This window comes from Tauraco erythrolophus, chromosome 1, assembly GCF_009769465.1.
Source record: "Tauraco erythrolophus isolate bTauEry1 chromosome 1, bTauEry1.pri, whole genome shotgun sequence".
Lineage (NCBI taxonomy): Eukaryota > Metazoa > Chordata > Aves > Musophagiformes > Musophagidae > Tauraco > Tauraco erythrolophus.
In genome coordinates this window covers 125,195,777-125,209,040 of record NC_141465.1, presented here as the reverse complement: position 1 = coordinate 125,209,040, position 13,264 = coordinate 125,195,777, and the positions used below count along the sequence as shown (strand labels likewise).

General features: G+C 43.2%; 1 protein-coding gene across 1 annotated transcript; it reads right to left on the bottom strand.

Moving 5' to 3' along the window:
• Positions 1 to 627: 627 nt before the first annotated feature.
• On the bottom strand, positions 628 to 11,414 carry LOC104377139 (transmembrane 4 L6 family member 1). Its single transcript, XM_009983864.2, has 5 exons — positions 11,244 to 11,414; positions 7,718 to 7,783; positions 2,122 to 2,267; positions 1,162 to 1,348; positions 628 to 648 (listed from the first exon to the last, which is right to left on the bottom strand). Exons 1-5 carry the CDS (start codon positions 11,412 to 11,414, stop codon positions 628 to 630), a joined length of 591 nt encoding a protein of 196 aa, XP_009982166.1.
• Positions 11,415 to 13,264: the final 1,850 nt, after the last annotated feature.

The window sequence follows — 13,264 nt, the reverse complement described above, 5'->3', positions numbered from 1 at the left end:
AGCAAGCTAACAAATGAGAGCCAGAGGATTTGGCTCCAGAGTGGTTGAGGGAGGCTGAAAACCCCGTGCTTCAACTGTCTCTGTGGTGTTCTCGCAAATGCTGCTCAATATAGCCTCTGCACATCCTAATTTACATCTGGAAGTGCCCAGTTAGTAAGTTAATAGGAACAGGCAAGTGAGCTCAAGGTGGGATTTAGAGGGGGTGGGAGGTTATTTACGTCCAGCCAGAGCACCTACTTTGTGCAACTGAAAAATGTATGCATTAACAGCGGTTCAGTTTCTCGTACACGCAAGAGGGCAAGTTTCTCGTACACGCAAGAGCTTTTATCTGGGGACTCTTGTGTTTTATGCACAAGTATGGCAGTCAGGACCAGACAAATTATTGGTTTTGCCAGTACCTGCGATTTAGCAGGAATATTTAGAGAGATGAAAATTTGGAGTCTCAGATCTAAATGATCGAGCCCTTTTCCATCCTGACTTCTTTGTAAAAAATTCATTTTGCCCCATGAAACTCCTAAACATTTTGGGTTTTCTTCGTCACCCTTCCATAAATACAGCACAGTGCACCATTCTTATTTTATGTGAATTGGCAGCTCAGGGCTCGTCTTTGCATCTCCTGTAGGTCCTTCACATTCCGGAAATATTTGTCTGAAAGACAGTGAATGAAAGATGATTAATTAATATTTCAGAGGGATATCAGACTTACTGCAAGCATCTTGTACAATGAAAATAAAGAATGAAAAGGAAGCAGTGGTGATAAATGAAACTTGAAAGAGGTTTTCTTCCATTTTGTAAAACTACATTTTTACTACTATTGGCCAGTTAATACCACCTCTGCTTCTCATCTTTCTCACTTACAGATGCTGAGGGGTCATTACACTTTGTCAAAAAGGCTTCTTGAATAAGAACACATCCATGCAACTGAGTATATCAGTACATCACACTGCTCCGGTGTTTTGAAATACCTGAGGATGGAGTTTTCCCTGACTACAATGGGATGGAGAGAGAGACAGTGTGCAAACACATCCGTATTACCTCGGCTCCCCGGAGGAGCTCATTCGGGGCTGTGCAGATCTCTCTGATCATGTAGCATTACTGGAGGGGGCAAAATAAAAGCGAGAAGAACGTAAAGCACTCTGGTATCTTTTACTGCATACCAACCTTTCTTTTCCTCATACATGTGCCACATATGCAGCCAGTAAGTCTATTGATGACTTGAATAAAACAAAGAATAGCTTCAATCACACCGATGGCCAGGAGAATAGAGAAAAGGACAATATTCCAAAGGACGATGTTTTCAGGTTCTTTGCAAATGCTCCATGTTGTCTGCTTGAACAAATAATTGTCTCTGTGATAGAGAAAAATAATTGGCAACATATTAGAAGATAAAAAATTGAGACTGCTTTCTGTGTTACATTTTCTGAACTTGTTTGCACAATGTAAAATGAGTCTCAAATTCTGCTACAATTGGCAAAAGCCAGTGATTCTCTTCAGATTTTCCTTTGCAGAGCTGCAGCTGATGACTAGAAAAGAGAGCCACATCTGTACTTCGTTGTGCGCACAAGAATCTCCCTTTTGGTTTATGGCAGTGTTAATAACTGAAGGGAAAGATCTCTTATGCTTTAAAAAGGTGTCTTCATATTCTCCATTTTGGCTATGGTATCTCAGTCCAGTTCATCCATCATCTCTAGCTCTGGTTTGAAGAGCGTGGTTGCCAAGGTTAACTTTAAAGATTCAGAGAAAATTTTTGCTTTGCATTTCAGAAGTAGGTAGATCAGACTCAGTTCATGATGATTTAACAGATTAATATGGCATAGTTATTGAATATTTCCTTTTGACTGCAGTGAGAGTCACAGCTCAGCAGCCTTTTGAAAGCATGGTGCAACTTGCACAAGGGGTTGCTGACAAGCACAACAGAAGAAACTCAGGCAGCTTGCCCAGAGACGATCCTTGGTCAAAGAGATAACCAGCTGGAACATGCTGGATCAGAGAAACGTGAATTTACTTGTAGAACGGGTGGACCATCAGTTCACTTTGGATAAATTAAAATTTGGTATAAAAAGATGTGTACGTGGGGGATTAGGGAAAGCAAAGTTGGAGAAGCCTGTAAGTCATACTCACTCCAGAGTGTCATTCCTGAAAGGGTAGAGATATTCTCCATCACCCGTGTCGCAAAGAGGGCCCCAAATCAGCCCCAGTGAGGAGATGACTGCACAGTACACTCCTCCCACAAATCCAAGGACAGCCAGAACCACTGACAGCAGGATCTGAAAAGGAAAAGACCTTCAGCATCACATGCACAAAGACATCGAGTAGCATGGAAAGCTTACACTGAATGGGAAAGAAATGTATTTTACCTGTTTCTTGCTATATGCTGAAACTCATAATAATAGTGTGGTATTTGTGGGAATAAAAAATAGTTGACTTTTTCTTACTAGTGCAGCTATCCTAGATGTTAAAAGATTTCAGACTGTATTTGTTTTGCTTTTAAAAGTGGGTATGTACAGAGCTTGAATTATGCAGAGTTTTATACTGGACACATCGATTATAAAAAATCTAGTGGATTTTCTCTCAAAAAGCCAATATGAAGCCAACACTGGTTCAATGTGGTCCATATCCTGTGCCTTGGCATTTCCAGCTCTTCACCACAAGCACATTTCTCAGCCCTTGTACCAACAGAAACTAGCAAGCAACTAGAGAACCAGGTATGAAAGCAACAGAAGGTGCATTAGTTGTTTTTGCTAATTGATGAGGAATGCAAAAGAGCCTTTCTTATTGCTGCTTTCCTTCATTTTGCAACAACATGACATGTGATTACCACTGCTCGTGTTGAGAAATCTAATTGTGCTACGCGCGGCAACGAACCAGCAGTTTCTTCAAATTCTATGCAACGCACGTGTACGTTTCACGTCCACCACTCCCACGGAAACGATACATTTACTCTGTTTTGGGATAGTTTTCTACTAATGGATGGGATGAACCTGCTTGCTGTTTGTACATAGAAACAAGAATATCAGGTGTACCTGGGACAGGCTTCCCACTGGTCTTGTTAAGAGTCCCTGCCTGTGGTTGTTCAAAACTCTGCCAAGAAGGAGAAGAGAGAAGAAACTCTGTGGAGTGGACTGACAGAGCCTGGGGAAGACCTGGACTAGGAGCAAGGTGTCAAGATTGCCTCCCAGCGAGGGCAGAGGCACGGCAGAGGAAGCACATGGGAAACGCTCCTGTCCACGACTTGAGTTGGAAGCCAAATACCTCAGGCCTCACATTTGCCTGTTGCCAGCAAATACCGGTGAAATCTAATAGCCCACAAGTAAAGCAGAAACTTTCTCCTAATGCCAGCTGCTCCACAGAGCGCTGCATTACAGAGTCGAATGGAAATATCCACCACCCATGTTGCAGATTTGTGGCATAGCCCTGAAAACTATCCACTATCTAGACATGTTCAAGCCAGTGAATGCAGTTTCCAACTTGCCAGCTGATGAGATTACTGCTTCCTGTACAACCTTGCATGCTGCCAGTGTGTGAATTGACGCATTTTGTGTGTCCATTTGCCTCGAAAGCAATCCTTGAGTTAGAAGTTGCTGAGATTTCTCATGAGATTTATTTCATCATTACTGATTAATAACTCTGCCTTTTCTTTTTGCAAAGCTGGACACTCTTTCTGTCTATCTGCATATTGACTGAGTTGCCTCTTGGCAGAGCTTGATTGTCAGCAAAACGTGGGTAATTCAGTATATTGTCCCAGACTAAGGCAGTGCTGGGTTGTAGCTGGTGTACTGTCTCTCATAATAAGATCACTAGCCATGCCTCATGGTGAAGGCGAGTGACTGATACTTTGTCTGAAACTCCTACCTACACTAAACCACTTCTCCTCACTTGTTTTTTCACTTACTTCAACTGTACATTCTGCATCTTGGTTGAAGGATCCTAATTACGCTAATGGTTAATTTTGGAACAGCATAGCAGCATGGGGCATCCCAAAGCCAACTATGATAGAAAATGTCAAATGGTATTTTGCTGCTACTATGTTTTTTGATAGTGGTTAATACTAGTAGTACCCATCAGGGCTATTTTTGATTACTGGTTTTTGACACATGATTTTCTCATTTGAAATCAGTTGGCTGTATGGCTGACTTCATCTCACCTCTTTCCTTTACTGTGCATGTGTTTATATAGACAAAGACTACTTGTCACTGAAAGGGAGTCTGAAGTTGCTGCAGCTGTTAAACTGGACATCCTGGGCATTTTCTAGACATGCAGAGACATTTCCCCATTGTATCTACTCTTCTGGAGTCTTTTCTGGAGACTTGTCCCATATTCTATGGAAAGCCAACAATGTTATTAACCATCACATCATCTCAACCTTTCAGCATTTTCCCTAGCTGCACCATCCTCATTTATCGCTTTTTTTTTGAGATTTTTTCATTTCCTCATTTATGCCTTCAGTTGCAACATGAGGTCTAAACTGGGATGCTTAAATTTGTTGAAATTATTTTCCCATAGTGTTGGTCTATTCTCTATTTCTTTCAAAGATTTAGGTGATCATTTTCGCTGATGGTCTTTTAATGTTTTCCTTGCTCTATTCTTCACACAATTGGATTGTCTCGGGTGAGCTGAAGGAGACTTTTCACGTTCATTCTTTAAGCATTTGCATCAGCTGCTTTGGTGAAGTTATGAAGCTCCTCTTGTCCCAGCTTGTGCTATTCTTTATTGCCCTGGTTCTTGTTTCATGCGCATTTCTTTCTTCTCCATTTCTTTCTCTGGAGGTGTTTTTATGTGGAATTAATATCCTGCCTGGTTATCCAGATACATTTGCTTATCTAGGTTTGTTTGTCTGGAAAGTTGCTATGGCTATTCTTGTTCTACTAGTGACTCTTAAGGAAGGCTTACAGAGAAATACTGGAGCATGTTTGCTCATGCAACAACAGAAACTGTATTTTGGGAGGCCTTTTTTCCTCATTGTGCCAGTGCAGTGGATGCTTTCAGATGTGTACAGACTAAGCTGCAAGACACGGAAGCTTTCTAAATCTGTTGCGTTCCAAAATCATTACTCCATAATGGAAGGACAAGAAACATTTTGGGTATGTTTGCAGGCAATAATTTAAAGTGGAGTAATGAAAAACTTCCTCAATGCAGCACATAATCACAGTGAACTGGAGAACTCAATAAAGTGAATAAAAGGATAAGAAATTTAGCAATTACTGTTACTGTTGTTGATATTTCAGCAACGTGTAAAGGCTGTGATGAAGTCTGACAGTATTAAACCAAGGATTGCATAGAATATAATAGGATAGAGTCCCTATCCTGAGGAAAATTGTTATGTTCTAATTGAATAATAATTCTGATCAGTATTAACTCTATAGTCTTCTTTTTTTTTCCTATGAAAAACAATGCTGAATATTCAGTAAATTATAATTTTATGCCTAAGGTCCCCAAAGCAGAAAGGTGATCAAACTGGCCTTTGGATTACACAGGCTCCTCAGTAGCTCCAGTGGGGACTATTTCTCTGTCAGTAGGCAGAAGCTGGTGGACAAGCCACCAAGAGCTGTGGACCCCGTATCGAGTCCACCCAGACCTGCCTTACAATGGGAAGTTGCTGCCATCATGCACGTTTGTACCAGTCCCAGAGCTCTTCTGCTCTCCAGCACCTGGTGATTCACACCATACCCTGCCTTAGGTATACTGCCTATATGTTCAGGATGTCAGAGCAACCGTGCTGTGTGTGTCTGTGCATTTCTCCCTGTTATCCCCAAAGTAGTTTCCCCTAGGTTTCTTCTCCTTCTCCTGAAGGACATCGTTGGCCTTCAGATCTCCCTGCAGTACTCACCTCTTTTTGCATGCTTGGAAAGCGCCGTTCCCAAGGAACTGTTCCAGGAGAAACTGTTTGTTTTAATGCCATTCATGGCCACTAGTTCTTTGCTCCTGTACCAGTCCCTACATTGAGCCACATTCTGTTTAAACTACAGGGTGACTTGTAAAGCTGCACTCCTTTCAACTTCAGAAGTGCGCAATTTCCATGGTCCCAGAAGACAGCATTGTCAAAGATATACTGTCCTCACTGAGCCTCTTTAGTTTGGTTGAGCAGCTTCATCACCTGGCCATCAGCTCATAATCAAATAGCACGTACTCAAACTACTTTCTCAACATCTATTGTGTTCCTCTGTAACAGCAAACAAGGAAGCGGAGGAGCAGTGTTCAGGTAACCCATCAGTGATGGGAAGGTGCAGACAGGGTACCTGGCATCCATATGCTGCTGCTAGAAATGGCTCAGATGGTGAAAGCGTGGTGGAGGGGAGAGGAGGAACATGGAGAGTCTGCAAATGTGGGCTGCAGGATGGCACTGTGCTACTGCCTGCGTCAGTGGGCTGGGGCGGCGAACTCAGCCAGTCTGGGGAAGTTTGACTCTTGGCTCTGTAACATTTAGTGCTGGGATGAAAGATGGAGAAGGGAGACCTGAGATGCTGTGTGAACTGAGCCCATTTCAGCTGGATTTCGTCTGGTGACTTACCACGTTCAGCAGAGTGTGGGAGCTCCCACAGTACGGCTGGTTTTCACCACTGCTTTCTGCATCACTCAAAACCAGGAGAAGCAGCTGGTTCAGGCGCTGGGTTCAGGGTGCCTAGGCTCACATCCCAGCTCTGCAACTGGCTTACCTGGTCATCATTAGCAAATCCTCCTTGCTGTGTATGTGACATTTGGTAAAATCAATGTAATGAATGTCCCTTGGGATGCAGTTGCTCACATCCTAACGAAGAATGTTTTTTTGTTGTTATGAATAATGAATTAACTTAAGTAAAACATCTTGAAGAGGCAAAGGTCTTCTCATGAATCAAACTAAAAATTAACTGAAGAGTACAGAAAAAACATGTTTTATTTTATGGAATCTGTCATTCCAGGCATCTTCTGGGAAGGATGCAGACTAAAAAAAAATTCTAAGTCAGTTTGTTCTTGCTAATAATGATAACCACGTAGAAACCTGTGGCCAAGGCTTGAGCATTAATGGAGATGCCTGTATGACATGTTGTTTTATAATATTCTTAATTATCAATGAAAAAGTCTCTCTGGTCTTTCTCTGGATGACAAAAAGCCCAAATGGCATTTGCATCTTCATGTGCATAATGCTTGGGCAAACGTGTGCTACAGGTCAAAGCCTTCCATGGGGTCCAGCCTCCAGGAAGAAGCGCTGGCACCTTAGTGCCATCCGCAGCAGCTCAGGCTCTTAGCATGAGCCTGCAAAGTAGGGGACCTACCTACCCCTACAGATGTAAGAACCTGTGGAAAAGCAAATTGCTGTGGAAGGGTATGGAGGAAACAGGACCAGGGGGAAGCAGAAGGAACAGGCAAGTGTCCCAATCTTTAGGATTGCCTTGAGCAGGAGGAAGCTAGAGTCTTGCTTTACTTTATGTGGGTTAAAGTTAAGTAGTTTTGTCCCCCTCTGCCCTCAGCCATGTGGCTAAACGCTCCAGCACCTGGCCTGGCTGAGTATGATTTCCCTCATATCAGTGGCAGCAATATCATAACATTTTTTTTGGCTAACTGAGCTCTGAGCCCCAGCCCAGGGACGCTGTAGATCAAGCTCTTCTTCTGCATTTCCCTGACATGGCTGTTGATGGTGGTGTGATGGTTTGTCATTGTACGTTTCCACCTGCTGAGCAGCCATTTAAGAGCCATTGCGCAAACCCTATAGTGTCATTTCAACACATAAATATCCACTTACCCCACATCTGTTAGCGCAACACCCGGCGCCGCCTGCTCCCAGCATCATGAATGCTGGCAAAATAACCTGTGAGAAAAGCACAAGATGAATTGGTGTACAATACTTCCGCTGGGATGGTTCTTAAAGTCTAGGAGCTGGGGCATCACGTTTCTCGAATGCAAACCACCTTCTGCCTCTTCTCTGTGAGTTACACCTGCGTAGATGTTGATGCTTGCTGAAGAGTATCTCAGGAAGAAGCATGGGATTACAGCTAGAGCTGGCTGGAAAGTTTCTGGTACAGAAATCCTGATTGCTGAAGGTATACTGCTTCTTTTCAGTAGGGTTTTGGTAGTTTTTTTCAGAAACAAATGTGTCAGCTTTGAGAAAATGGAATTTTTGCTCAGAAAAGAGGCATCACTAGAGTAAGAATTATGTCAGTTGAAATCTTCTGAGCATCCTGCTCTGGATTATAATTGGAAAATCAGTCTTAGACTTCCTGAAATACATTTGGCTTTGCTTCCTTGTGGTAAGCTTCTGGGAAGTCTACAAATGGGCTTCACTCAGTAGGGAATTCCCAGTTCACACCAGCTTTCTCCACAGTAATTATCAGGTGGAGCTGGACTGATACAATAAAGTCAGTAACCATCTGCATGTCAGGATATAACACCACCTCACAGAGCCACTCTGGAGATAGAAAAAGATGCATTTAGTTTGGTAGCTGGAGGGCAAGAAAGCTTTTGTGGGTCTAGCTGTGCAGCCAGAGCACTCCTGCTTCCTGGCCTTTTCCCACCACTGCTTGTGTGGGCATCTCACTGAGCAACACAAGAAAATGAGTATTTGAGAAAGTAGGAAACAGTCCCTACAAAGTCAATGAAAGAAGGAGAACCTCCCAAACAAACAAAAAAGGTAAAAGCTGTAAAAACAGCCTGACTACATGTTAAAGAGACATTGTCCCATGTAGGGCAGGAAGAGCAGAATGTCTATGGTGAATGAAGCTCAGGTAATTTATGTGTGGAGTGTGAATATCTCTGTTAGACTGTGCAGGACAGTGTTATGAAATCTCCTTAGATTTGCAGGCCTCTAAATAGTTTTCAAAAGATTTCCTCTCCATTATCTTTTATGCACACTCCAGAGGTAGCCTCCAGCACCTGCCGTGGTTGCTGGACCACAGCTGGAGGCCTGCAGATGCAGAGCATTGAGGTTAAAAGACGTTCCTCTTCCTGAAAAGAAGTCAGCTCTTAAATAACCCCAGGTGGTCCCCAAGGCAGTTTCATTCCCAGCATACCACTGTCTGGCACACAGAAGGAGAGCTGATACCTCTGCCCATCAAACCAACACTCCCTTTCCTCCAGGACTGTCTTTCTTCTTTGAAGGCTGTGAGCACTTCTGCGTCCTGTATTAGCCTGGATCAGGATGAAGGGTTTGCTTGGCAGCTTTCTTTTTTTTTGACATGCCTGATTATAAACACCTGCCTTTTGACACGGGAATGAGAATTGCTAGATTTGGCCGTTGTTGGTAAAATGAGGGCGGTGAGTGAGCCATGGCTCCTTCCGGCATTTCCTGGTGTTGCGCATAGACTTTCCATCAGGAAAGACGTTCCTGTGACACATGGAGCCAGTCTTCTTGTCTTTACACACTAAACTTTTGAAATAAGGAAATAGAGAGGTTTTCACGTCATATAAATTTCCATTAGAGAAGCAGCAGAGGAGGAGGAAAGGGTGGAGCTGGCTGCTGAGCCAAAGGGTGTGCTGATGATCTAGGTATCAGTCTATGGATGACATTCCCAGATGGAGGCAGGTTTTCTGGCTCACAGAGACAGGCAAGGCTGTTATGAAGTTTCCCTCACAGTCTTGGATCCAGAGGCTGTGTCCTGGTTACAGGGGGGTTCTCCAAGGTTGCGTTACCTGTTGACATGACTATCCTGAGTTTCCCTTGGGGAGAAGCTGGGCGCATGGAGGAACACAGTGCAGTCTGGTTTGTCCTCACTGTGGAGTCAAGAATGTCCCAGGCTCCAGTCATTGGGCACTCTTGCCCCTTGCTTAGCTCCCTAAGAGGCCCAGAAGCCAGCGTTCATTTTTTCATGCTTCCAGCACCTGGAAAATGGAGCTGATGATAATGCTTTCTTTCCCCTTCTCTTCACATGTGGGCATTTGTCATGCTGTTTTCTGGAAAACACATACACCCAACAGCATTGTTTGTGGATTGATAATCACTCCTAATGCTGTGTTTGAAAGGTCAAGGCAAATTTTTCCTCCTCTCTCACTAGCTATTCTCATTTTTGATGTACATGATGCTGGCCACAGCCCAGCCTTAAAAGAAGGCATGTTTCCAATGAGCCTGTGATGCTCTCATGCCTAACATCTGCCTTTCCTTTCATTGAATGCCAACGACTCCTGGGCTTGCAGTGATATGAATTTTCCACAGGTCTCTCATGTAGTTCCACTTCTTCCTTTAGGCTTCCTTCCACAAACTCATGCTTACGTCCAAGCTCAGCGTGAGTAATAGACCCAAGTGGTAGCTGGAAGAAGAAGCAGGCAAGCTGCTGGTGGAGAACAATTTATTGAATGATCTTATACCATGTTTCTGCTTCGGGAAATATGAGTCTGAACCACATCCGTTGTAGTTTTTCCATAGACTTAAACGGTAGTTGCATCATAGCCTGACTGTGAATGAGATTTGCTTCTTTCCGAGTTAATTATTCTTAAACATTCTTCTTTTTTGATGCGGAGGTAGCCAGCTCTGTGCCAGTTTGCCATCCGCCTAGGCTGTGTAACGGCCAGTACTTGTGATATGCATGTTACCTGCTTGGCTTTTTATCCGTGTTTGGGTGGATAAGTGGAAGAGTGTAAAAGGAGCAGGCTTTCTAATGAGTTGGAAGGATCAGTGTTCCCAAATATGTTCCTTTCTAGTTATGGATATCCACATAAAAGCAATCTTTCCTGAGTGGTGGAATGGAGAACTGATAATAGAATAGCACATACGAACCTGAGCAAACCCAAAAGGAGATGGTTGAGTGTGTGGGAACACCGCGGGTATTTGGGATTTAAGCCATTTGCAGATCCATATTCCTTGAATGTTGGCTGGGCCTCTAATGAACACCAATTGAAACATGTTTCAGTTTTGCCCCTAGTGTTTTTTGTGAATTATGTGAGCATAAAATCAGTTAGAGAAGTAACAAGGGAGTGCAAATAGTGAAAACTCACCACCTCTACCTGAGCTTAGGACCTCAGCTTAGCTTCAGATCATGGAAGACGAACACCTGTGTCACCCTTCTCTACAGTGAGAATTCAGTCCTATTGCTTCCTCGTGACTTGGAGTCCTGATATTTATTTCAGGAATGCCGTGTATTCCTGTAATTAGGGACTTTTTCCAGTCTTGAATGCACTTTCCCAGTCCTGTACCCAACTTCCCAGTTAAACTGCTCACATATTTATGCAAAACACATTTCTACGACTTTTTTTGTTAACAGAGGTTTTCTTAGCCCTGAATTTAAGACAAAACAAAACAAAAACCACAATAAGAAGAAGTAGCAATACTTTTCCCTTACCAGTATCCCAGCTCCCAGAATGCCATGGAAGAACCAGACCAGATCGGTTATCTCGCTGAGCTGCAGAACTCGTCCACTGGGGAAGTACAGGAGGATGTTGGAGACTATGGCACATGCCGCCAGCGGGAACAGGGTGATCCCAATGCACTTTGAACACTTACCAGTGCACATGACAGCTCTCTTCTGAGAAAAGACACAGGGAGGGTTGGGTTACTACAGCACAGGGAGCATGGGATTTCTGCCGTTTTCTCTTTTAATGAAACAAGAATTAGTTTTGAAGCAAGAAATGTTCCAGTTAAGACTTACACAGATAATCGTGTTCTACAGAGTCTGTTCCCTTCAGAGGCTTTATTTAAAACTGAATTATTAAGAACTGGAACGTTAACTGAATTTATTTCAAGTTGCCAGGACTAAACATATGTTGGTATTAAACAAACAGAAAGTTTTGTTTTAATTGTTAATGGACAATTGTCTGTCCATTTGGAACATCAGTAACACAACCAGGGCCACACAAACCGATACCCTGGCTGGCAGACTTCATGGTGAGGTTAAAGCCTTGAGTAGAAGAGGAGGTGGATGCACCGGGTTGTCTGGGACCACTGTCTTGGGAGGCTGCTTTGAGATCTCTTGCTCTGAAGGAAATGACTGCCAGAAACGCTGTAGAAATGTTCAACCCTGCCTTGGTGCTGAGGCAGACTGGGGAGCCTCACCAGGGTCCCTACCAGCTGCATTTTCTCTGTTTTAGTCAAAAAGCAAGAATTGGAAAAACTGTCATTACTATTTCCCATGTTGTGCTTATTCTGCAGATAAGGGGAGATGACACTGTGGGTTATGGGGCTGTTCTGCACCCATGCTAAAATATCTGAAAAACTAGAAATACGTCTAATCCTGTGGCTATTTGCTGAGGGCAGGTCACAAAGTCATCCCACCTCATTTTCAGACATCTGCCATAATGTGTAAAACAGCAGCTTAATATTTCAGGTTCTTCTTTCAAGATCAAAGAATCATCTTTTAAAATCAAAGAATCAACATAAATGAAACACTGGTCGAAAGGGATGTCTGCAGGTCTTCAGTCTGACCTCCTGCTGAAAGCAGGACTACCACCAACACTAGCTTGCTGTGTCAGCCATGGCTTTGCATAGCTGAGCCTTGAAAATCCCCAAGGATGAAGCTACCACCATGTCTGTGGGCAACCTTTGGTAGGACTGCCTCAACCTCTTGGTGAAAAGATCTTTCCTCATGTCTAACCTGAATCTCCCATGCTGTAAATGTGCCTGTTGCTCCTTGTTATGTCCTCTCCCATAACTCCATCACCTCTATCTCTTCCTCACAAATTTGATGTAGGCTGCTATTAGATCCCCCTTCGCCAAAGTGAGCAACTCCAGCTCATAATGTACCCATGCCGTGATCTATAGCCGAAGAGAAAAGGCTGATCAATATAAAAGTGGATCCACAGATATTTCTCCATGTTAGGTTGGAAATTTCGGACTATTGTAACTGAGATTATTGAACTTTCACACAGACATTAACTTTATGGCATAAACCGATCACAACTTCTTCATGATGTTTTATCACAGCTGCACTCCAACTCAGGGCTTTCAAATGCATAAAAATGCAAAATGTCAATCTGCGGGTTTCTGTCCTTGGAGAAATCTGACTGTTCATGACAGAGATGGCTTAATTCTACCACTAGCAAGTTATAAAATGTATGAGAAGGATGATAATCTGGATACACATCATTTCAGTACACACGCCCATGTTATACACACACACGCAACCATGCATGAACGCATGCCTACGCTTGCTACATGTAAATAGTTTTTGTAATAACCGAGGCAGTAAACACTGAAATGTCCCTCAATTTATTCATGTGTGTTGGCTCATCCTGAAAGTTTTCTGACAGAAGTCAGTGTTGAGAAGGTATTAAATGGGCTAGGAGTATGGCAATCAAGCGAAGTTGGGTTCTCAAGCAAAAAAGCCCAGGTGAAAGACAGTATGAAGATATCTGAGAAAGCCAGAGA